The sequence below is a fragment of the Oxyura jamaicensis genome, chromosome 3 (genome assembly GCF_011077185.1).
Source record: "Oxyura jamaicensis isolate SHBP4307 breed ruddy duck chromosome 3, BPBGC_Ojam_1.0, whole genome shotgun sequence".
Lineage (NCBI taxonomy): Eukaryota > Metazoa > Chordata > Aves > Anseriformes > Anatidae > Oxyura > Oxyura jamaicensis.
The window spans coordinates 24,021,973-24,046,958 of NC_048895.1; the positions used below are offsets into that span (position 1 = coordinate 24,021,973).

A 24,986-nucleotide genomic window follows, 5' to 3' on the forward strand; every position below is an offset into this window, starting at 1 on the left:
AAGGCTGCCTCCTGTTCCTTTTGCAAGGAACAAGTTCTTCTGGGAGAAGCCACCAAAAACAAACTTTTAAAAATATAAATAAATAAAAAATAAAAACAACAGGTCTGTATTTTGACATTACATCAGCGTAAAAACTTCTCAGAGAGGAAAGATCTGTGTCCAAATTTCTTACATTTCAAAACTAAAGAGAAGATTTAATGAAGGAAACCTGTGTAGTCAAGTAGGATATGTAAGTTTTTGTTCATATGTTTTTGTGATTAAAATTTAGTTCTTAGTAAACAAATAGAAATGCTCATCTTTGCTCTTTCTCTGGGTAATGCAAGTACTACCCTCTTACAAACTTCATAAACAAAAGAGGAAGAAATGTTCTGCTGACATCACTAAATACAATGGTTTAGCAAGTAGTTATGAATACTCCAATCCACAAGTGAAACATTAATGAAACATTAAGTGAAACAAGCTTAGGACAAGATGTATTACACTAAGACAGTTGCAAAGTATTCACAACTCTATTAATGATAAAGATATGGTCCAAAATATTTAATTCATTAGACAGTTCTGCTTAAGACAAACAAAACTATTTCACATCTCAACACCCTCACTCAAAGCTTCAGTGGGGAAAGGCTGGCAAATGTGTCTAACAACCAGAAAAACCCTGGGACTCTGACATTACAACGTAGATTATATGAAGCTCTCAGTAATGAAGAAAAATTTCATAAAACATTATATAAAAATCTTATTTAAAATGTTATAAAAATTATAAAAAAATTTAGAAAAACTATAGCTATTACACTGCCAGCATGTCCCTGAAGTTGCTACTATATTCATGACAACTGATCTGTCAGGAGAGAGGGAGATTTACTAACCATTCATAAAACATCTCTCTTGTCTCATTAAAAAAAATGCACAATTTTAATTCTTTAGACAGAACAAGGTGTTGTAAGATTAGGTTGTAAGATTAGGTATGATTACATTTTGAGAGCTTAACATCTACATTTTCTTAAAAAAAAACTCAGTTCAGAAAGCACTGAACACCCACTTGCTGTGCAGTCACCATGATGAAATGACAGTCTAATGAATTGTGTATCCTCCAAACAGAAGTTTAAAAATCGTTTACTTTCTCAGCAGAATTAAAGAAGATACTACAGCTTTATCAAGAGAAGGAATCTTGGATAATAGATCTAAAGATCTTTTTAAAAAAATAGGCCAAAAGCTTTCTGCTGGGATACAGACTGGAGGGAAACAATACAGACCAAACTGTTACTCTATGCCATTTCAGTATTCCGGAGATTTGTACAACAATACCCATATGGAGTTTACAACAAATCCACCTTTAATATTTAGTTTGTAATAGGACAACATACTGAAGTCTTTCATAATAATGGAATAACATTTGGAATTCTAAGTCTGAACATAAGAAGCCACAGTATTTTGAAAGATACCATTTGCTATATTGACATACGCTATCATACCTTTCCACATGCGAACTGCAAGTCCTCTTGTAACATCCAGTAAAATAACTCTTCCAAAATCATCTGTTACTGCTGCTAATGTGTTGCATGGAGAAAGACATATCCTTTCACCATGGCGACGGGAATCTGGAAGTCCAAACCTAAAAATCAGAGAAAAACACTATACAAATATTTTTTGAGAAATACTAAACAGTATCCCACAAAGACTAATTCTTCTCTTCCTATTTTACTTTTAGGGTACCATAAAGATTTGGGTAAAATGAAGAACAAATGATGACAATTCTTTGTTCTGTCTACCTAGAGATCTTGTAGGTCTGTTAATGTCCTATTGAAAACCAAATTTCAGAAACCAGGATAAGCAGCTGCCTTGGCAATGTGTTGTCAGACAAGGATCTCAGAGCAGTGTGTTAATTTGTAAGCCCTCTCTGACTGCCAATTAGTCTCGAATATACTTTAAATACAATCTTGATTGTTCTTCCTGATTTCTTAATCTTTTATCAGCCTTCTTGAAAGCATTAGGTTACAACCTTTTTCCCCATTCTCTCTCTTCACCCAACAGGAAATCGGGATACCTTTTTTTTTTTTTGAGAGGTTTTAAGTTATAAGCAACAAGCAACTCATGCAATGTCTTTGAAGTACTACAGTGATAAACCTCAGGGGATGTTCATGCACTTACACTAACATTAAACTGTGCAAACTGTTCTTTTACAGCAACAACAAACAAGTTTGTTCAATAGAAGTTGAAGAAAGGTATAATTTGCACAGAATAAAACTGAAATGAAACAAAGCTTAAAACAAGTGATCAGCAAATTATCATCACTATTTAAAGTCAGGAAAAATAAACAGGTTCAGTTATACACTTTTCAAAATAATTCAAATCATTAAGAAAACAAGATTTTTAAAGCAATTGAGACAGTATTTCAAACTTGCCTCACTGCTAATGGGGTTGCTGGTTCAACTTTTGGTTTCTGTTTTTGGGCAGGTTCTTCTTCATGTTTGCTCTTCCAACCAAGCCAGCCACTTGCAATAGAAAAAGATATTAGGAGAATTATACTAATGTTACTGAAAAAAATCCTCAAACTATTAGGTAGTTACTAAAATAAAAATAATTTAACATCCTTTTTTATTTCATTACCTGGCAGCGTGAAATAATGCTGAAGTCAGTTTACTTGCAACTGCTAAGGCAACATGAGACAACAGAGGCTGTGAGCTACCCTGAAAGGAAGAAACAAAAAGTTTAGGTAGTCAAGAAAGAGTCTGCTCTGAGCTACCCTGAAACGAAGGAACAAAGTGTTTAGAAAGCCAAGAAATAGTTTTTATAATGAAATCAACTGCAGAATAGTTTTTTAGGCCTTCCATGGACTTTCAGCTTAGAAAGCATAGCTTTAAGATTCTGCAAAATTTTAATTCATTGCCCACAGAAGAGCCATTCTGACATCTTTAACATTTCAAAATCCTCCCACAAGCCACTGGTGGCTCAGGAAGTTTGTCTGCAACAGAAGTTAAATAAACTTTATGTATGAGTTATCATGGAGAGTTAGCTGGTGTATGGCTTTGATATCCTTGCAAATAACGAATGTTAACAGCTCTGTCACAAACATATTGCAAAAGCAAGTATAAAATCAAAATTCCAATTCTAGCATTTTCAATCAACTTTTAACCCTGATAAGGCCAGTGCACACGTAGGGTCTGAATGTACAAGACACACACAGCTACATTGCCAACCTTTTCCTCCAATACAATATAAAAATGAAGTTTAAGTGTATTACATGTAACATTAAGCAAAAGCTGTAGCTCTCTTTTACAAGTAGCAGTGCCACTGTATGAAGTCACCACAGTATATTCAGGCCACGTGCATGACCAAAGCCCCAGAGCCTCCAAAAATCCCAAAGATATGTTTACACAATCACAACCTAATTATAAATAAAACCTCAAGTTACCTAATTGGTAATAAATTATCAAATTTCTATCAAATTTGTTTTAGGATAAATAATTCATTGACAGAAACCTGTGGTAGACATTACTGCCATCACCAAATGACTCCAGTTTCTGATCAAGAGGGGGAATAATCAGCACACAACGACTATAAGAATAGCTTTGAAATACTTATATAGAAATAAGTATTACTACTTATTCAAACAGTTTCAGAAAGTCAGTTTTGTAGTACATACCTCCAGGGCAAAAAAGAAACCAGTGAAAGGATTGGATCCAACAGTAACATACTGAGACATAGCAGGTGGGCTGTTTTTTATAGCTGCGTTATATCCACCTATATTGGAGGCAGTCTTCATCTGGTCAAAAGGACACAGTGTCATGATGCCTAACAAAAACATTAAAGTGAGTGTCTTATACTTTCAGAACAAAAACATCCAATGCAAGTCTAAATACATTCCTGCCTTGCTTTCTTGACTGACCAGCCAAGATTTGGGAAGGAGTACCTCTAACGAGATAAATTCCAAAGAATACAGCAGAAATAACCTAATGTCTTTTAGTTAATTATAAAGCATAGTTTGCTTGTTTAGAAGAGCAAAAAGAATCTGTGCTTCTGCAAATTTCTAAGAAGTAAAATTTAGAGTCAAGAAGTACGTTTGGCTTTTTTGGAAAGGCACGATCTCAAATTTTAGTTTCTTGATATGCTAGATTCAGGAAAAACCCCCATCAGTCTGAACTTGCCTGCCAGACGGTTCTTTAACCTGGCAGAAAAGGGAAGAACTGCATTTGATCTAGTCTCTCGTCTGTTTCTTGTGAAATTAGAAGACAAGACAGCTAGCACTGCAATATTCTTTCTCTCCCCTCAAATGGACAGAGGAGGCTCAAAGAGACTAGTAGACAAAGTTCTATGTACTTTTGATGGTGATTAATGATATCATTAATTACACCAGCCTTCTCCCACTATTTGTTTTTACCAAACAGCACCACTAATAAGTGCTCTCACAACAAGCTTAACGACACTAAACCATTCAATTTCATTAAAGCCAAATATTTGAAAATAAACAGAAATGCTTACCAATACTAGCATGGTCAACAATTGTATCCACATCCTGCAAACCCCACTTCTTATAAGCTAATGGTGGCGGCTGAACGTTCTCATTGCCAGATGCTGCAGCTGACAAAATTTGATAAGACAGAAAAACCTCTACTGAGTCAAAGACAAAGCAATAGCATAATAAGGAAAAAAGAAATGAGGAAATTTGAAGTTTATGTTTAGAATGTGCAAGACAGTCAATACGACTCAGGCAACTTGCACTCTCAGGACATTTCCTGTTGTGGAAGGAATCTGCAAAGATGCAATATATGCATCCACATTAAAGGACAAGCAAGGAAGATACAAATTTCACCTTGATTTGATATCTGACAAACCTAAGTAAATTTCATGTAATGTAGTGTTCTATTAACAGACTCAGAAATCAGTATTTCCTCTTAATCATACCTCTTGCTACCTGATTGCGACATGCACGGAGGGACTGAAACAGGCTGAAACCATCAATTGTCACAATTGCTGCCGGATACAAGATACTTAGTTCTTCATTCTGTGACAGCAAATGGGAGAAGACAGTTACTGTTGTAACGGTACAAACTAGAAAAGCAGCTGTTAACTACGTGAAAAAAAGCATTACATCCAAAGAGTCAATTTCTAACAAGCCCCAGGCAACAAAACCACTAAAATTAAGTGTTAACACTGTCCCACATATGAACAGTTATTTAAAGCTCATCATTTTATACTTTTATCTTATTTCAGTGACTTGTGTTTGCCTAAAATATTTTATATCTTTGGGAGAAAACAAAAATTACAGCAGCTTGTGAAGGCCACAGAAAGACAAGTTTAACTGGAGTACAACTGTCAAGGTTTTACAAACCAAATTCTCAAAGTAGATTTTTGCACATGAATTACCACTTGGGCACAAAAATGTTTATTTGGTCATAGAAACCCAAGATTCAAATTTCTTGATCTTTCCGTATTTCAAAACTGATCCTAAAACATCATACTAAAAATCACATGAGCATTTGCATAGCAAGCTTGGAAGTTTCTGTAACTTCATTAGTTTTCTGCATAAAGCATATCAACTCAGCCAAGAGCAAAGAAAGGTGACTTTTCTACTAAATATTCTGAACTCTACAAGAACCTTCTCTATAGGAAATACTCAAAATTACATGCAGATTCTTAGCACCATCTCAAATAAACACGTTTTTTTTTTTAATTTTCAACTATCTTCTCTGCGAAGCAAATGCTTACAAATGAGTACATATAACTCTTGGCATCTATCAAGACGCGTTTCCTCCTTTCATCAATATATTATCATATTTTGTGCACATAAATGAAAAAACAGGAAATGAATGAATCCTTCCTTTGCAACACTGTCACAGACAAAACAGAAACAAATCTAAAGAGCAAACTCGAAAAATAAATGCTGAATCCTCTAACTATACAAGCAGAAGTAGTTCTAGAACAAGAAATTCATTTTCTTGTTCTATACAATTTTCTAGCCATCAAACACTGATAAAGGATGTAGAGGATTCACAGAGAAGACTCCCTTCCATACCCCTTAACACTGCCACTTCGCTTTTGAAATAATCTGACAAAACCTGTTCTGTGACACCAGGATGCCTGGGAATTTCATAGGTTCTGCACTTAAGCTGCAGGACAGGATCTTCATTTAAAAGCTGTGCAAGAAGCAGTACTCCACTCTAAAAGAGAAAGAATAATGAGAGTGAACAATACTGTCCTTTTTCTTAGGGAAGGCAAAAAACAGTAACTAATGAAATAGATAATTTATAGAAATTTTATAGAAATGTTAATTACAGTAGCTACCTTGTGGGCCTGCCATGCTGGGAAACATACCTCAGTATAAAAACGAACGTAGCCAGAGGTGAAGCCAACCACAATGCAGGTCCAGTCAGGACGACCTGTGGAACTCCTGTTTCACAAAGACATACCAGAAGTTAAAAACAAATCCTGTTCTAAGCTGCAGACATAAGTGTAATTAATATAAGGAGACTGACAATGTATATTCACAAGAATATCAATTCTTACCTCTTCTGACTTGCCAGTGGGATACACAATACACTACTCACACATTCACTAGAAACAGAAAAATAAAAACTAATAAGCATATTTTATCTTCCAGTTGTGAAAGTTTGCTCTACATGACACATATTGCCAAGTCACCATTTTCAATATTTTAACAAAATATTAAATCATCACACAATTTTATCAAATTCATACCAAAAAAAAGGCAAAAACCATTTTCATTTAAAAAATACTTTAAATTACGAGTTCCCATGAACAGTGCCCAAATAGATTCTTTAAGTACTTATTACACCTTTGTAATGTTCTCTTTCATTCACAGGCTGATTACTCTGACAATACTCTTCAGTAAAGATTCAAGTCAAATGACACATACGTAAAGGTAAATACATTTGTTCTGATCTGTATTGATATATACCAAGAGCAAACCTTAAAAAAAAATTGAACCATACTTATCAAAGTACATTTCTGAAGTACATTATGTAATTGAGTAAGATTTCACCACTTTATAATTTGAGAGCATTTCAAGAACACGGTCTTCTCAGCTACAGAAGAATCTGAGAACATTTAACGTACAGCAGGCAGAGCGTGCAAAAGGCAAGCAGAAGGGCAGGCCACAGTATTTCAGATCAAAAGTTATTTAACTGTTACCACAAAATAAAGATTTACTGGGGAAACACAAGAGGTTTTATGAAAGAGCATATAAATTCAAGAGGACATTCCAAACATCACTTTAAACATAAATGCCCGCAGTATTGTTGATTATTTGCATTTGAGGTCACCTTCACTCCCCACGGAGCAATTAAATCACCAGGCTAGCCAATTACAGAAAGAAGATTCCTAAATGCAAGTTCAACATGAGTTGCAGCAAAATCACAGCTTAAAATCAATGTTAAATATCTCAGTGAAATCTTGTCTTTAATAGGAAAGCTTAGCCACCATAGGGCATTTTCAGTCGAAGACAACTCTGGTCAAAAAATTCAAGTCTTTAGACAATCTGACAGTACTAGTTACATTTACACTTACCCAGAAATAAAACCGTCACCTACAGGAAACTCTTAAGCCACAGCAAATATAACTGTTTATCTAAACAAAACTACCCATTCCGTATGACTGCATCTCTTGGGGCTCTGACAATGCTTAGACCCCAGAGTTTTGTTTTTGTTTTCTTTGTTTGTTTTTAATAAAAAATGATGGGGTAATTTCAGTGGTAGGATAGGGAAAAATGCTAAACAGACACACTATAAAACAGCTCAAATATATGGCAGCAGCAGGTTTATTTTTACAGATTGGAGATAGACTAAGTCAATGCCTCCTACAGAATAACAGAAGGTTGAAGCCAACAGGCATGTTCAAAGGCAGACAGCACCTCAATACTGCAAACTCCATAAGGAAATCCAAATCATATTCCATATGGGAGATTCCAGAAAGCATCAGCCTGGTTATCTGAAGACACATCTAGCAGAAATTTTGTATAAATACCAAAAGTATGACCAAGGCAAATTTTCCAAGTCCTCTTAATGACTTCGAGCCTAAAACCATTTCAAGAAGTGACAGAAACATGTAAAAGACCATTTACTACGGAGGTCAAAGATGCAAGGCATAGATGAAATTCAATGCATCTAAGAAGATTAACACATTAAAAAGCATATTAGTGTTGATCACGGTTTGTAACTTCGACTGACTTCTTAATTAAAGAGATGACTTCCTGTTTACTTGAGGTTTTGAAAATGAACAGAAGAAGAATTTCTAAAACAACTTCATACATTTCCAGTTGCAACACACCCTGACAAAATACCATCTCTATAATAGAGATAGTATTATCTATAGTAAAAGAATACATATACTTTTTTCTTCTAGTAACAGGAACTTGCAAAAAGCCTGATAATCCAGATTTGTTTGGAATGTCTAAGGTATATGGAAATACACTGATTTGCAGACAGCACTTCTCAATGTTATGAGCTTGTCCTAAGTTATCACACTGCCCATGAAGAGTGACCTGTGCAGACAAAAGGTCACACAACTTACTAGTGTTGTTTTCAACATGAGAATGTATAAAACCATGAATGCACTTGGAAAAAGGCCAAAAACTATATGCTACCAATTATTAAGTACAAAACATTTTAATCACAGCTACATTTCAAGACCTACCCTTCTTCAACATTCAGAGAGCCACTCCAGCCAACAGCATACTGCATTTCTTCTTTTCCCTGGTCACTGTGCTTCCATTTAGCTGCCATTAAAAAATAGACGGCATCTATTAAACTGTAACGTCTTGCATCTGACAGATATAATTCTATTCTTAATCTTTGCTTCTGTATAATATATCCTACCACACTTAGATTAAGCACCAATTACATACCTTGAAGACTGTAAATAGAACATTGTTTTTAGTAACTTTCCTAATGAAATCTTGTTTCTTACAAACTCATATAGAACAATATGCTATTAAAATGCTTCTGAATGCTTGGTTTTGTTCAAAAACCTACATACAATAACACCCACTTCCTGAAATTTTAAAGGGTTCAATTAATATAACAGGCATCTTTGGGATAAAAGTATTAAGCAAAGGGCAAGCTTCTTCTGGGATGATTATTGAAGTTGAGCTTAAACAGATAGCAGAACTTTAACCCCCCAAAACAGGCATGGGAATCCTACAGCAAATCTGACAACTTTTAACGATCACATCATAACCAAGGTCAGAAAACACTACACTTTCTTATTAACAGGGTTGAATTGCAACTGACATTTTACTGTTGAATCATCTTCCAGTTTCAAATGTACAACTAATGTCACGTGGGATTTGTCTAACGCCTAAAACTTGAGATACAGCCACAATCTACCCTGTGTGGTACAGTTACTACAGAGCAGTTCAGCCGCAGCAGTTCTCTAGCAGATGAGCTAAATCATCTACTTATTCTTGATCCATTAGGAACTTTCTGAGGAGTACTGCTGTCATTTTATTTTCTGTGAAAAACTAGCAACTAACCTACATGTTTTTTAGAATATATAATTGCACATAACTACATTTGCAGCATGACAAATTAATGTAATTTGCCTATTTACGCAACTGCAAGCTTCAACTATCTTTTTTTTGTGTGTATGTGGTTTTGTTTTTAAAGGGTATTAAAGAATCACAGAATGGTTTGGGTTGGAAGGGACCTCAAAGATCATCTAGTTCCAACCACCCTGCCACGGGCAGAGACGGACACTTTCCACAAAATCAGGTTGCCCAAAGCCCCATCCAACCTGGCCTTAAACACTTCCAGGGATGGGACATCCACAGCTTTTCTGGGCAACCTGTTCTAGTGCCTCACCATCGTCATAGTAAAGAGCTTCTTCCTTATACCTGATCTAAATCTACCCTCTTTTTGTTAACGTCATTCCCCCTTGTTCTATCACTACACTCTTTGACCAAGAGTCCCTCCCTATCTTTCCTTGTAGGCCCCCTTTAAGTACTACTAGAAGGCTGCTATAAGTTCTCTCTTCTCTAGACTGAACAACTCCAGCTCTCTCAGCCTGTCTTCATAGGAGAGATGCTCAAGACCTCTGATCATCCTCATGGCTCTTCTCCAGACTAGCCCTAACAGGTCTGTGTCTTTCTTATGCTGAGGGCCCCAGAGCTGAACACAGTTCTTCAGGTGGGATCTCACGAGAGCAATGGGGAAGAATCACCCCATAGCATTACGTTTCCCAGCATCAGGCTCACTTCCCAGCATCAACCACCAACTGCATATGTTAAGAGCAATACCCCAGGCATAAGCACATGTGTAAATGGAAGATGGCTGATCAGTGTTTATATATTGTTCAGGGTACCTCTAAAAACAGTTTGAGAACTCTGCTTTACAGTAAAATAAAAAGCCACGCATTCTTCAGGATGGAGAAGAATTTTCTATCAAAGCTGGAAATCTTAAAGACAATCCACCTCAATTTTCTCTCCTTCAAGTAAGTGTGACTCAATTGATTTTTTTCAAGGGAGAAAAAAAATAAGTTAAAATATTTTAGTAAAGGATAAAACTAACAGAAAAGTTTTGTTGCACTTACTGGGCATGATTAACATCAACATCTCTGATTAACAGGGTATTTATACAGCATATTTTGGATTTAATTATTAATGATAAAATATTTTTCTCAGATAACACTACAGCTGAGAAATAAGGACAAAATAAGTAACATACCAAGCAATACCTAGAAAATGCACCACAGGTACTACTGAACGTTCCAAAATTCTTCAAAATATGACTTGGGAGGGTAAGTAGACAGGAAGAAAAAAAATAGATCTCACTACTATTAAATGTACTAGCACATATACTTAGTAGAATGTATACTTACACACTAAGAAAACTGCTTTCTGCTCATTGGCTATGACCATCAGGTCATTTGTTGGTGACAAGGACAACACGCAGTCTTGAAGCCAGTAATTTTTCTGGCTCTTGGAAGCAGATTCCTCTTCTTCCTACAGATAAAGCTTTAGTTAATGTATGCAATTTTTACATACAGAAAAACCTGCAAGATTCATGACACTCTGACTTGTTCTCATTATCAGTGCTGAATGCACAATCACCTTTCAAGTTGCTGGCCCTCCAACTTGCGTAAGAAGCCATGATACACAAAAAGGCAGCCTTGCACTAATTATACCTGCATGATTGCAAATCAGAAAACAGAAAACTCCCCATTGGGAGTTAGGATTGTAAATGATATTTATTTTGGGTTTTCCCTTCTACAGTTCAAACACAGCAAAAGCTTTAGACTATATTTATTAGCCAACTAAATGGTTTATAGCAGTAAAGTACAAATCTCGGTTTAAGCTCACTTCAACCCAGATGTTGTAAGAAACACCTGAGGATTAAATGCAGAGGTAGTTGTTTTCACCCACAACTCCCTAAAATAAAGTTACAGGAAATTCCTCTATGAAAAAAAAAAAAAAGTACTTTACACACTGACCAATGACCCTACACTCTCTATACATTATTAGACTTCATTGCTATGTGTGAATTGCACATTTCCCTCTCGGCTGTATTCCTGGTGACAGCGAGAAGGACCAGAGGGATCAGCATGGAGCTGGGACAGGAGAGGTTCAGGCTGGGTGCTAGAAGGATTCTTCACTGATAGCAGTCCAGCACTGGGACAGGCTCCCCAGGGCAGTAGCCATGGCACTGAGCCTGCTAGAGTTCAACAAACATTTGGACAACACTCTCAGACACTGTCTGGTTTTTGGGTGGTCCTGAGCAGACCCAGGAGATGTACTAAATGATCCTTGTGGGTCCCTTCCAGCTTGCGATATTCTATGATCCTATGAAATGCTCTAGGAAAAGATCTGTGCGTGACAAGTAAAAGAGATTGGCTTCTTCCCACTTCTATCCATCATCAATATGAATGGCCTAGTCCTTGCCCACGCACTATCAACAAGACAAAGTTCCTTGCAGAAAGGCAATTCTGTCATGAAGTCACAAAAAGCTTTTTCCTTCCACAGAAAATGTACAGTCGTGACCTCAGCAAGGATACCTGTAGTTACAAGACTGCAGTCCTAATCGCTAATAATTTTTATCCAGGTATTTCTAACACACAAAGCACACTGGCATTTTTCAAGACTTTACAAAGAGATCATGATAATGATTTCCTGGTATACTCATGACTTTAACTCCTTGTGACAAAGGTAAACATTAAGTGCAAAATATATAAGCAGAAACCAAAGAAAATCCTTGCAGTTATTTTTTAAGTTAGTGTGTTTCAAGTTGAGGAAATATAAGCAAGTCTTTGATTTTGGTTTTAAGATTAAAATGAATTAAAATACTTTAGAACTCAAAACTATCTGTATGCATAAGCAAGTAACTCGAAACCTAAAAGACTTAAAATATGGTCAACACATTACTGACAAAAGTGTTAAAACAGGAAAAGCACGTCACTTGTAAAAAGCCTACTTTAAAAAATGAAAAACAGCATGATTAAAATCAGCTCTTAAGATGAGATTTCAGCATCACCATCCCTACTAAATAAGGAATCAGTTGCATAAAAAGACACCTTGGATGAGAATTTTTAAAAAATTAATGCCTTTGTAAAAGTTCCATGATACAGATACTTGTTCAGGTGACTTGAATAATTCCAAGAAGAGACACATTTTACAGTACCTAAATGTTTTTAAAACTATTATATTGTTACAATATTGTAACAGTAACACTGTTGTTAGCAACATAACATTGTTATATTACAATAATAGTTCTCAACTCTGTGCTAGACTGATGAACTCTGTTTTTGTGTGGTCCCTACTTACATGCTTCTACACAGAACCACCATTTGCATGTGGATGACAGTTCCTTCTTTCTTAAGAGTTTAACCTAGAACCACCAGCAACTTTGGATGAAAACAAATAAGCAGAGAGGGCTTCACCTGCTTGGCCAGAAGCATTCACAGGACTTTAGCAAGAAGGGTGTGAACTACATTGCAGAAGATTGCGATTTTAAAAAGAAAGAAGTAAAAATGATGACAGTTACAACTCAGCTACACCTGCTGGATCTATTTACATTGTAAGTAGAAAACATTGAGGCAATTACAAGCATTATGGCACGTGTAATAAAGATGCAGACTGAGAAACACATTAATTTCATGAAAATTATAGAGGAGTTGAATACCCATCCTATTCAAGAGTTTTTATACTTCTTTCATTCCTTGACATCAGCTTGAGAGTGATTCATCCCTGGGAGAAACCATGCTCGTTTTAACTCCTCACCTCAGCTGTAGTATCTGTTCTCCTGCTCAAGTAAATAGCTAAAAAGATGCCATCCCACTCCTTGGGCGTACTTCCCGCATATTAAGACAATTACAACAGTTAAGAGTTTTATTAACAAGGTGAGGTACAGATTCCTCAATGTACCTCATTAGCTCTAACATAGACTTAATCAAGCAATTTTGTTCAGATGATTCATTCAGATGCAGAATATTTCTGCACAGACAGCTTTCCTAACAAAACATCGTATTCAAGTCAGCTGGCAGCTAGAAGTCTCTCAGTCTTACCAACAATCTGAGACCAGCTGTGTTAAACCATCTAGTGCTGCTGGGAATATTTCCCTTTAAAGAGCAACTGTGTTGCCCTCATCCCGTATGTATAATTTTGTCTCTCCTGTAACACAATCCACACATCACAACATAAGAGGAGTACTGCACAATCATTAAAAACATGTTTACGTCAGTGGTTTGGGATTTAGGAGTTCAGTTTAGATCTGTTATAAAAGATTATATTAGTTCTCTTAAGAAAATAATCAACTGAGCAGCATCAACACTGCTGAGAGGTAGACAGCAAGGCAATACTTGTCACCATTCTAGTTTTCTTCACATTATAGCATCAAATTCTGATAGTCTTACCTACAGACCATGCATTCACAAAGTTACTTCAGATCAGGAATAATGCACTTCAGGCCTGGAATTACTCGTTATGATGCACTTCTCTACTAAAATAGAGTAATACGTTGTTTGATTATGGTTGGAGGTACCGAGAATCATAGAATCACTTAGGTTGGAAAAGACCTCTAAGATCACCTACTCCAACCTTGTTGCTATCTCAAAACAAGCAGTACTCCTGAGGCTGCTGCAGTTCCCTTTTCTTAAGCATCAGGTACCAGCCCAGTCGTTCGTAAGGAAGCTCTCTTCCAAATCCCAGAAGAACATTAAGTTCAGGGTTTGATCTCAGCATGGTATTTTTACATGCAACTGTGAACCAAGATTTTTCTAAGAGTAACCTAGATCCTGAGACTAAATGGATGAATTTGTCACTCCACAGTTACTGCTCAGAAGCTGCAGGAAAAATGGGACAGAATTGGATAGGCCTACTAAAAATATATATATAAGTAGGTTACTTTATATTTTTTATTTCTAAATATAAACTGAAGCTGGTTCTGTTGCCTAGTCCTTAACAACTATGTTTCACCAAAGTTGAGGTGGATTTTAAATACTACAAAGATGCATTGTCCTTACTTCCTCAGAAAGGACTGCAAGACTGTTCCTACTAAAGGGACACCAAGTGAGACAAAAACAAGGCTTACTGTCTCTGGATAACTATAGGCAAAGACTAGGCAACAGCATCACAGAAAGAGAGAAAAAAACCTACAGAGTACAAGAATGAGTAATTACCACAATAAATCATTCAAGCTATATTTAGAAACAATTATGGGATCAATGGACAAGAACAGAAGCATTTAAAATGCTGTTCAAGATCCATTTTAGCAAGTTGATAACTACCAAGAGGAAAAAAAAAGTAAACACAAACAAGTGAAATAGTCCTTTAGAAAAGCTAATTTAGGAATCAATCCTCAAAATATGAACTTACAGGTTCTGGTAATTCTGCTTCATCCCAGGCTCCCCAGCCACCATCTTCCCAGTTTGTTGGTTTACCTGCTTTAAAAAATATATATTTGTCACATGAATACAGCATAGGCAAGGAAAAACACAGTCAAAATGGACTGCCAGCTGTTGTTTTCCTTTCCCCACCAATGCATTATAACTTCAGTAATAGCAGATACCAAACAAGTACTACAGAAAAAAAAAAGAAACACATTAAGTGGTAGAAATGGATGTCTTATTTCTCTTTATTTCCACTTTTGAAACTATGAAAAAGTAAAAACTAAAAGATCTAATCTATGTACAAATTGGAAACGGGCGTAACAACACCCATGTTAAATTAATTCTGACAGACTGCATGCATCTAGAACTCCAGACCACAACAGCTCACAGGGCCTGGTGCACCACATCACTGATCCTTCAGTAGAGCCTCTGCGCGCTTTACTGAACAAATGAATCAATTTTGTCTTTTCTCAGTTTCTCCACAGCCATTTCATGAGAGCCAAGATGAATTTATAGTTATATACAGCAAGCTGAAATGCAGAGTTGGGAGATAACGACAAAAAAACCCTGTGTCAACTTAACAAAAAACTTTTTACAGTAGGTATGGAGACCAACCTTACTGTAAAATTTAAGCCTTAGCTTGATTTCTAATTGTTACTACTCCAAAGACAGAGAAAGTACTTTTTATGTAGACTTCCTACAGTCGGTGACTTCAGCACAATTCTGAACCATCGCTGGCACCCACAAGTAGATAGGCGTCACTGCAGTAGCTTAAAGAAACAAGTACTGAATTCCACGCTGATGTTACTGCTTCAGATTTCATAAGATGTCAAGACTTGTCCGAGGATTTCACTCAAGTTCTTCATTAACTTGTCATGGCTACATTGACCTTAAGAAGAGGTTTATGCATCATGTCTCAAATTATTTCTAATTTAGTTTTAAATAAGCCAAACTTCCCCATTTTGGATAGTCAAGCAGTATGGATAAGGAGGTTTGTATCAAGAACACTCCAATTTTTATTAGTCTAAAAACTCTGATTCCTTTAGCACCAAAAAAAATGAAAAAAGAATCCATTACATCAAAATAGAAATCTGTACTCTGTTTACAAAGGTTTTTAAAGCTTTTGTAGGGCTAATGAAGACAAAAGACTTCTTTAAAAATATTTTAGCTTATTTCTTAAGCTTTCCAGCAGTGCTGTTAAGAAGATGTTTCACAGGACTGGATGACAAAATGACTGTATGAATAATCTTTGTTAAAATTGAAACATCTGCACCATCTACAGAAGGGGTGAGTCAGCCAGATTTACCGCATCATCATCAATACAAAGCTGACGGCACCGCTATCTCAGGCCTAACTATAAAAGCTTCCAAGGGTCACAGCCTCATCTCGTGCTTGAGAATTTTCCAGTGTACAAATATATAAAGGACAATTACAGCAAATACTGTTGAATATAAGCCACAAGAAGAAAGCAGTAACCAACTTCAATATTTAGTTTAAGGTAGTGCGGTGGGGCAGCTGGGCAGCTTAGCTCCACCACAACCGCTCTCTTACCATTGTCCAAGGGGAAGGGGGAGAAAATACGATGCAAAGGGCTCAAGGACTGAGATAAGGACAGGGAGATCACAGGCAAAACACACTCAGAGGAGGGAGATTAATGAAATCTATCACCTATTACTAACAAGCTAGAGAAGTGAGAAACAACAACAAAACTAAAAACTCCTTCCCCCCCATCCACCATCTTCTACCCCCTCCCACCAAGCAGCACAGGGGAATAGGCAATGGGGGCTGCGGTCAGTCCCTGACACTTCATCTCCGCTGCTCCTTCACAGTCACTCTGCCCCTGCTCCACATGGGGTCCCTCCCACGGATGCCGTCCTTCCCGAACTGAGCCTGCGAGGGCTGCCCACAGGCAGCAGCTCTTCAAGAACTGCTCCCACACAGCTCCGTACCACAGGGTCCCTCCCCCAAGAGCAAACTGCTCCAGCACGGGTCCCCCACGGGCGGCAGCTCCCCCCAGACCCCTGCTCCTGCGTGGGCTCCTCTCCACAGGCTGCAGCTCCAGCCTGGGGCCTGCTCCTGCGGGGGCTCTCCATGAGTCACAGCATCCTCCAGGCCACATCCACCTGCTCCACCGGGGGCTCCTCCATGGGATGCAGCGTCACTTTGGAGCCAGCTGAAATTGGCCCTTACCTAACAAGGGGCAGCCATATCAGACACTTCAACTATGCACTGAAACAGTGAGTGAAACAGGGTATTAAACAACAGACAACTAAACTCTGAAACAATGGCCAGAGAAGCAGAGGGACACACCTGTATCTTACGCCACCAAAGCACAGCGTAGTTCACTGGCACCAGTGAATCACACAACATCCCACAGAAGCTGTCAGCTTGCCAAAACTTTCCTGTGCACCAGCACTTGGTAACACTGGTCAAGTGAGAGATGAGTCGGTATCCAAGTTGCCTACAAGGAAGATTTTGAATCAATCCCCCACAATTTCCTTTAGTAGTATTGTAGATCAGAACTAGCAACTGTGGAATGAGACACCAATAATAATAAACACCTTAACAACTCTTGAGTTGTAACACGTTCATTTTTCCAGTCCACTGATCAAGCTTTTTTGTGCAAGCCTACATCTCTGTTATCTCTATCTCAGACTAGTAACAGATGTCTGGTACATAGTTCTCCCTATGTTAATAAAGCAGCAGCAGCAGCATGACAGATCTTGCTTTATTGCAGAGACTGCAAAAATAGAAGTTCATCTACTGGGTCTACAAGAACTATTTCATTCTTCAATTTGAAGCATACAGCAGTAAAATTTTATCATCAGTGCATCTGAAACTTTAAAGGTGCTCCCTATGTGGCACATTTGCAAAATTGACGTTAAAGCGTAAGAGACTTTGTTTCAAGTGTATCATAAACTTAAGACCCAAAAGAGTAATTACTATACTGAGGAGCATGTTTTGTTTAAAAGACAAGAAAAGAGGAAAGAAACGTTAGCAAGAGATCTAGACTAAGGAGGTTTAACTAGTTAACACATCAAATTCAATATGAAGTGTTTTTTATTCAGCCTAAGACTTTCTCCCCAAAGTGCAGAATGTACCTGAGTACAGAGAAGTGCAGAGAAGGCACCAGAGCAGTCTGTTTGTCCAAGCTGGAGAGTTCCTCTTGGAAACCAGACCCCCAAAGCTAGACATCAGACTACCCCTAACTGCATCAATATAAGGCTTTAGAACAAGGAAGTTAATAGATTTTTTTTTTTTTTAATACGAGAGAAAATTTAATACACGCACAAGACAATCTGTCTTCAATAGGTTTTTATATGTTGTCTGTAAAGCATCAAGCTGCATCAGGTAAAAAACTAATATATACACACTTTTTGCATATAAAAATGATAAATAAAACCAAGTCGTACCAATTCATTTCATGCATTAATTTCATGTGTACAGTTTGATGAGTTTATGATCTTTCAGTTTCCTTCTTATATGTGCCTTAGGAATTTATAAAATTAATATGTAACAATTTCTTGTAGTATTATTAGGTGAAGAGTTTCAGATTTTTTTCTACATACATTTACAGCTAATCTGATATCACCAGATTGCATAATAAGTGAAGAAATACCAGTTTATTTTCTGTTCATGCCAAGGAATTTTAGAAGTAGTTTTTAATCTACCTGCTATTCAGTAATCAGAGGACATTTTTCCTCAAAGTTCCCCTGAAGCGGGAACTGTCAGATATACTAGACAGCCTTGCCAGCATTACTAGGAAAGCCTTTCTGAGATCAGTATTATGTTTACTTTTTCTTATCACTTCAAATGTCTATAGCAAGTGAAAAAAGAAAAGATGACATTCAAGCTAAATTAGCTCACTAACCTGAAAAAGAAACTGAGAAATATTTGGAACAATTTCTTCTCTAGATGGTCATTATTGCTTTAACTTATTCTTTTTTATCCCCACTGTTTAAAATTGATCCATGTACTACATAGCCTTTTTTTTTTTTTTTTTTTTTTTTTTTAAATAATGCTGCCAATTTGTATGGTTCACAGTTATAACTTAACCCTAAAACCAGAGTTTAAGGTACCAGTGAAGGGGAGGAACCTCATGATACCACACAGCACAGGATACAAATTAAACACACTATATACAAAACACGGTATTCCATCTTTCTTTCAAATGAAAGTCACAGATCAGGTTATTGCAAGAAAGAAAGAAGAATATCCAGCTAAGGAGATGTTAAAGCTGAAAAAAACCCTCATGTGAGAAGATGGTTTGGACAAAGTACTCTGATGTCAATCTGTCACGTGTTGAGAACATCACTTAATCTTTCCAGTACCTCAGAGTATATTAACCATTATGCATGAAACATACAGGTATAGTATTTTTGATATATTACACGAATACAGACATGGCAAGAAAGGAAACTTAAATGTGTATGATGAAATCTGGAGAAGGAGAACCTGACTGAAAAGGCAATACAGAAAAGATTGTCAGAAGGCACTTCGATAGGAATATACCAAATTCAATAAGAGGCACACAGAAACACTTAAGAACCCTGCTGATAAAAACAATTTAGAAATTAATTCTGTAATGCATTTTTTTCTTTTAACCTAGTTTCCAACTCTGAAATAAAAAGCCTGGCTTTCTGTATTTCTGAATTAAATTAGTTGATCCTGATAAAGCAAAGTGCATAAGCACAACTCCAAAGATGAAGTTTCGAGGAACCGTGCAGAAGAGCGTTTTTCAGGACACTGTCAGTTTAACACTGCTGGATTTTGCAGAAGAGTTCTTCTACCAACATTAAGCTACTTTATTTTTAAGCATGCTCTTAAACAACCCACATAAGGGTCAAAACATCCCCCACAGTTCCAACAGCCCAAGCCCCACTCCAAAATAAGCAGCAGCATCTCAGAATTGTACACTGGGCCGTGAACCGCCCTGAAGTTGTTATCAGACATGCAGGCATCATTGCTTGGGAACTCCCAAGTTCTCAAGGAGTAGTGGTGGTTTTTTTGTTGTTTGTTTTTGTGATAAATTTCATTGAGGTAGTGGGAGATAAACTCATTTGGGAACTATAAATATGGGCAAACCAGAAAAGTATTGTTTTTGTTTGTTTTCTTTCATACTGACACCTCCAAACTCCAGCAAGCACCAGTCCTACCTGGCTATGGCACTAAACTGCTGTCATCAAGCCTATCAAGAGACTTAAAATGCACAGTTCAAGCTCAGTGTCTAGTAGAACAGGCACGTGGCATCATTTTAAATGAACCACAGGTAAATTCCTCAAACAAATTATAAATATTACAAAAAGCGCTATGCCTTTATTGCTCAGTTTGGCAGTTATATTTCCATCAATTTCTTAATGCTAGTTTTGTTATGCCTGTGAAGCTTGATCATATTTTGCAAATTGCATGGAACTAACACTTTTTTTTATTCACATGCAATGTTTTATTATAGACAGGAGTTAACCGTTACAGCTGTTCTCTGATCTAGCCAACACATCATCCAAGAACATCTCCACAGCAAGCTGTTGAATTAAATGCAATATGAATACTTCCTATCCCTAGTATTTGCACACTGGAGACGGTAGTCTTCAAAGCCACTTAGATAACACTAGGCTCAGGCTCTGCGGAGGATTCATGCCTCATTATCAGCAATAACTTTTCCTGAGAATCATCATCATGCTTAAGAGTCTCGTTCTTCATTAAAATGTGAAACAGCATTCAAACTCCTTTTTTCCCTCTACAGAATAAAGGGATGAGAACTCATTATGAAGAACCATTGACCAGTTTGCTCCATAACACTGGCAAGATCTGCCCTAACACCTTTTATTCTAATACATCAAATAAAAAGTAGCTAAATGTTTTTCATCACAGCAGAGCAGTGATTACCTCAGTCTATGGACGTTTAAGCTGTTTAAGCACTGTAGTATTAGGTGTTTCAATGTATGATTGCATATTACAACTGGGGAAAAGGACACGAACCCTTCCTTCCAGTGCTTCCTGGCCTGCTCCACTGGCACCTGCAGAACCGAGTTTACATGAAGCTCAGAGGAGGACATCATTATTTTTTTCTTCCACTTTATCAGACAAGTATATAATTTGCAAAAATTAGGCAAACTGCTGGACTACTGATAAGGGTTAAGTGAAGTTGTAGTTGATAGGATGCTTTCTATCATCTTTTTCTACAGCTGAACGTGTTTAAATTTTACCTGCACAAAGGAAGAAAATAGTTTATTTTACAAATCTGCATTTTTATTCTAAGTCAGTTACCTACATCCATATTTTTAATATACAGAGCACTTCAATAACCCTTTTAAAGTTAAGCCTAAATGCAGATTAACTTAGTATGTTATAATTAAATGAAATATGCTGCTATGTTAAACTACAGCTCAAAATGAAGAAAATGGCCAATACTAGAACAGCAGAAAAACTTCTCATCTTCAGATGAAAAGTTCTTTTGACAACTAAGAAACAAAAAGAAGAAAAGATACACAGCTTCAAAAAAAAATCCCAAAGCTACACGTTAAAGATCCTGGAAGCACCTTTGCAAAAATATTTTCTTAATCCAAAATCTGACAGGAGCTTTAAAGAACCAAACAATTATGACTCCAAGAAAAAAAAATATTAAGTTACTATTTAACAAAAATGTTTAGTACGTACTTTATTTTTCCTAAGGTTGTCAGCATTTTTCATTTAGCTATAAAGTTTAAAAACTAGTCAAGGAGTTTCCATACAAACGCAGACTAACTTTGAAAATAAAAACCCTCAGCTTGTGGTTTCTTCATGGCAAAAAGTTCTTCCATGCGAACCAAGTAAGAGCCAAAGCATACAGCAAAGAGGAAGCAGACTAATTTTGAACTGACATGCAACAAGTCAGTTGCTTACAAGGAAAAGCGACTGGATTAACATGGAGGTGACAAACAGTAAAGGAACAGGCAATTAAAAAAAATTATTTCCAGCTGGAGCAGCAACTCAGAGCACAAGACCTTGAGTGTAGCAGATACGCCATCTCAGCCTACCAGGAGCTCCCAAACCTTGCAGCTCCAACGATTCAGGTCCTTAGGCAGCAGAGTAGCAGCAACACAGACTTCAAGAAACAAGGGTAAAAGGGAGAAGGATCTCCTATTCCACGCAGACAGAACTATTTTTTCTAACTCAAGATACCTCCACAACTTACTCTTTTATAACTTAAGACAACTCTGCGAGTTGTACTAGTGTTTTGCCCGGACAAAGATGAATGCACTAACAATTTCTGCTTCAACATGGTGAGATCGTATTCCTATGTAAAAGTCACTTTGAGAACTCTTACTCACTTACATTCATGCTCTTGAGCCAAGGAAGTGGTTGCAGTATTAAAAAAAAAAAAAAAAATACTCTGCCATGATGTCTGAACGACCAAATATAAGTATTCCCGAATACTATATACTCATTAAGATGGATGAGCAGTGCATTTTAGGATGTACGCTGTCCTTGATGCTACCATGTTTTGTTTTCCAACATACAAAATGCTTCCTCCCTTCACAGCGGCCACTTGATAAATCCACACCGCCAAAGGTACCCAGGAGCTACTTTACACCAATTGGCCTTGCATGTGCTCCCAAAAAAGAGAGAAACGCTTTAGAGCCTTTCAGCACACGCTTTTAGAAGAACCAGCATGTTACAATCTATCGCTTTCACCCTCCGTTTTTACCAAGAGGCACGGACAGGATGCTACAGGTGCCGGAACCCTTCCTTTAGAGGGGGATGACGCCAAAAGAGGAGCCACATGGAACCTGGGCGTGTTTTTTGGAGCACTGCTGCAGCAAAACAAGTACAAGTAGTGGAACCTAAGTGTTTTCTATCAGAAGTTTTGAATAACCTAAGGTATGACAAGTAGGACTGACTGTATAAAACTCTTCCAATACTACCTTCTGCCAAGTGCACTTGAACAATCAAGTATACCAAGCACAACCCTGAGCACAAAAAGCGACCATCAATAAAACAGGCTACGATACACGTACCCAAGTTTTGGTGGTAAATTTAACTAGCTGGACGTACGCTGTTTTCTCAAACCCTTTTACCAGCTGCTGCGTGACCTCTCCCGCATCCCACCCCCTCCCGCACCTTGTATGCCTGCAGGTCAGCACGCTGGTGCTCGCTCTCAGAGCCCTGCGCACACACTCCACCAGCACCCCGGTTATCCCTTCCAACGCCGTCGCCCCGTACCTCAAACGCCAGCCCCGCGCCCCCCCCCCCCCCCCGCCCCGGCCGGCGGCCCGCTCCCGCGGGCAGCCCCGAGCCCCCCGCCCCGCACTCACCGCCCCCCGCGGCGCCGCCGTGCCGCCGCTGCGGACAGAGGAAGTCCCGCGCCGCGCCCAGGTCCCGCAGGCGGCCGAAGGGGACGAGGGCACACGCCATGGCGCCGCCGCCCGACCCGGAACCGCTCCGCGCCGCCCTCCCGCACGGCACCACCGGGGCGCGTGCGCGGAGCCGGCACCGCTCCCTCCGTCCCTCCCTCAGCCCCGCTGCTCCTCCTGCTCCTGCTCCTGCTCCTGCTCCTCCTCCTCCTCCTCCTCCTCCTCCTCCTCCTGATCCTTTCCTGCTCCTGATCCTGCTGCTCCGCCGGGTGCCGACGTGGCCGCTCAAGGCGGGGCCGCCGTCTCCCGAGGGCGTTTGGGGCTCGGCTCCCCTCCGGGCCCCGGCCCGCTGGCAGCAGCAGTGGTTAGTATCAGCGGGATTTACTGGGGGCGTGCTGGCAGCTGGCACACAGCAGCAAAGTCCCCCTCTAGGGCAAGAAGAAAAGCGTGTGTGAGAAGAAGGCCAGGGGATGTTCTCTGGGCCTCAAAGAAAGCGTGCTGTCAGCAGACCTTTACAATTTTAAATAAATCCTACTTTACTGTGGCTTCTTATTTTTGTTTACTTTATGTTTAGCATACTTCAGTGTCGTTTGGGGCTTGAGATAGGCTTCTTGAGTACTGGTTAAAGACCATCCAAGACTGAGCACAAACTTCTCTCTTTACTAAGAGAAGTTTCATTACAAGTCGCCTCAGGCTTTCCTGAAGGCACAGACCGTATACACAATCTGCATATACAGCCTTATAACCTCTAGAAAATCTCCGTCAAATTTTCAAATAAACCGTCTTTAAGTTATCCTGACAGCTTCTAACGTTCTCACCTGTTCTATTTTGTTGCTGTAAGTGGGACCCCGTAACAACTTTGCCTTCAGCGACAGCATAGACATTTATTTTTACATTAAAAATCTGTGGCTCCTCAGGCAACACACAGGTTAGACTTGGATTTAAGCAGATGAATAATCCCACACCGATTCAGGTCAGAATGGCTAAATCCTGCCTTTTTCTGAGCAGGCATAAAATTGCATGCTGTGTACCAAAGGAAGGAGGCTCTTGGAAATCAAGGTCACAATGGGAAACATCGAAAGCAACATGTCTGGAGGAATGACTAATGACTTTGAAAACACTAATTAAACATATAAAGCCTATGGGAAAAAATAATGGTAAATGTGTAACATATGCAAAGGTGCTAGTAATGTCAAGTGAATAAATAAAGAGCATGCAAGAAATTAAATGAAGAACATGGTTTGTCATTCTCTAGGGAAACTTCCATCACCTCATGAAAATATCCTCCTCTGGGACTAGTGAACAGTGTAAGACGCTGTCATATCCCTGCCTGGTCTGCTGTATGCAAAGAAGTCGTGTTACAAAACTGCCAAGATACTAATTAATGCATAAAATAAGGCAATGAATAATTCAGCAAATAAATTAATATTTAAGACAGGATTGAGCTCTGATGAACCCATATTATCACTTTGGCTGTGGAATTACCTTTTGTGTGTTTGTTGTACCATTTTCAATACACATTAATTTTAAAATATTCATTATAATTATATGTGAATCCATTTAAAAAATTGAAAAAACAGTCATAAATAGTAACCAATGTTCTCAAAGACATTCAGATAGCTGTTCAATCAATATCCAAAACTAACAATACATTTGCAGTGACAACAGAACTTTGCATTTATGTAGGTTCTGTCATTTGGAGCCCTTAGTGCATTTTACAAAAAATGCAAAATTAGGGCTGTTAGGGATTTTCACTTGGAGAATTGAAGGTAAGGAAAGATGAAGTGATTTGCTCAGGGTCAGACCACAGATCCATGAAGT

At 38.2% G+C, this 24,986-nt stretch overlaps 1 protein-coding gene and 1 long non-coding RNA gene across 5 annotated transcripts in view; one reads left to right on the forward strand and one right to left on the reverse strand.

Moving 5' to 3' along the window:
* RAB3GAP2 (RAB3 GTPase activating non-catalytic protein subunit 2) overlaps positions 1-23,304 on the reverse strand; it is a 45,295-nt gene extending 21,991 nt beyond the window's left edge. The window contains exons 1-13 of one of the 4 annotated variants that reach the window (XM_035320614.1): positions 23,127-23,301; positions 14,819-14,883; positions 10,831-10,954; positions 8,650-8,731; positions 6,505-6,552; positions 6,313-6,388; positions 6,057-6,158; positions 4,903-5,002; positions 4,480-4,578; positions 3,644-3,792; positions 2,608-2,687; positions 2,403-2,492; positions 1,473-1,612 (exon numbers count right to left, since the gene is read on the reverse strand). In XM_035320614.1, the coding sequence (XP_035176505.1) occupies positions 1,473-1,612; positions 2,403-2,492; positions 2,608-2,687; positions 3,644-3,792; positions 4,480-4,578; positions 4,903-5,002; positions 6,057-6,158; positions 6,313-6,388; positions 6,505-6,552; positions 8,650-8,731; positions 10,831-10,954; positions 14,819-14,883; positions 23,127-23,226 (1,255 nt within the window). In that variant the 5' untranslated portion in view covers positions 23,227-23,301. Of the gene's footprint in view, positions 1-1,472; positions 1,613-2,402; positions 2,493-2,607; positions 2,688-3,643; positions 3,793-4,479; positions 4,579-4,902; positions 5,003-6,056; positions 6,159-6,312; positions 6,389-6,504; positions 6,553-8,649; positions 8,732-10,830; positions 10,955-14,818; positions 14,887-23,126 lie in introns of all 4 variants that reach the window. The other 3 variants (XM_035320615.1, XM_035320613.1, XM_035320616.1) reach the window with 3 other exon arrangements.
* LOC118163709 lies at positions 5,187-11,680 on the forward strand. The gene is made up of 3 exons (XR_004749165.1): positions 5,187-5,318; positions 7,964-7,970; positions 11,670-11,680. It is a non-coding gene; the product is annotated as an uncharacterized LOC118163709 (long non-coding RNA).
* Positions 23,305-24,986: the final 1,682 nt, after the last annotated feature.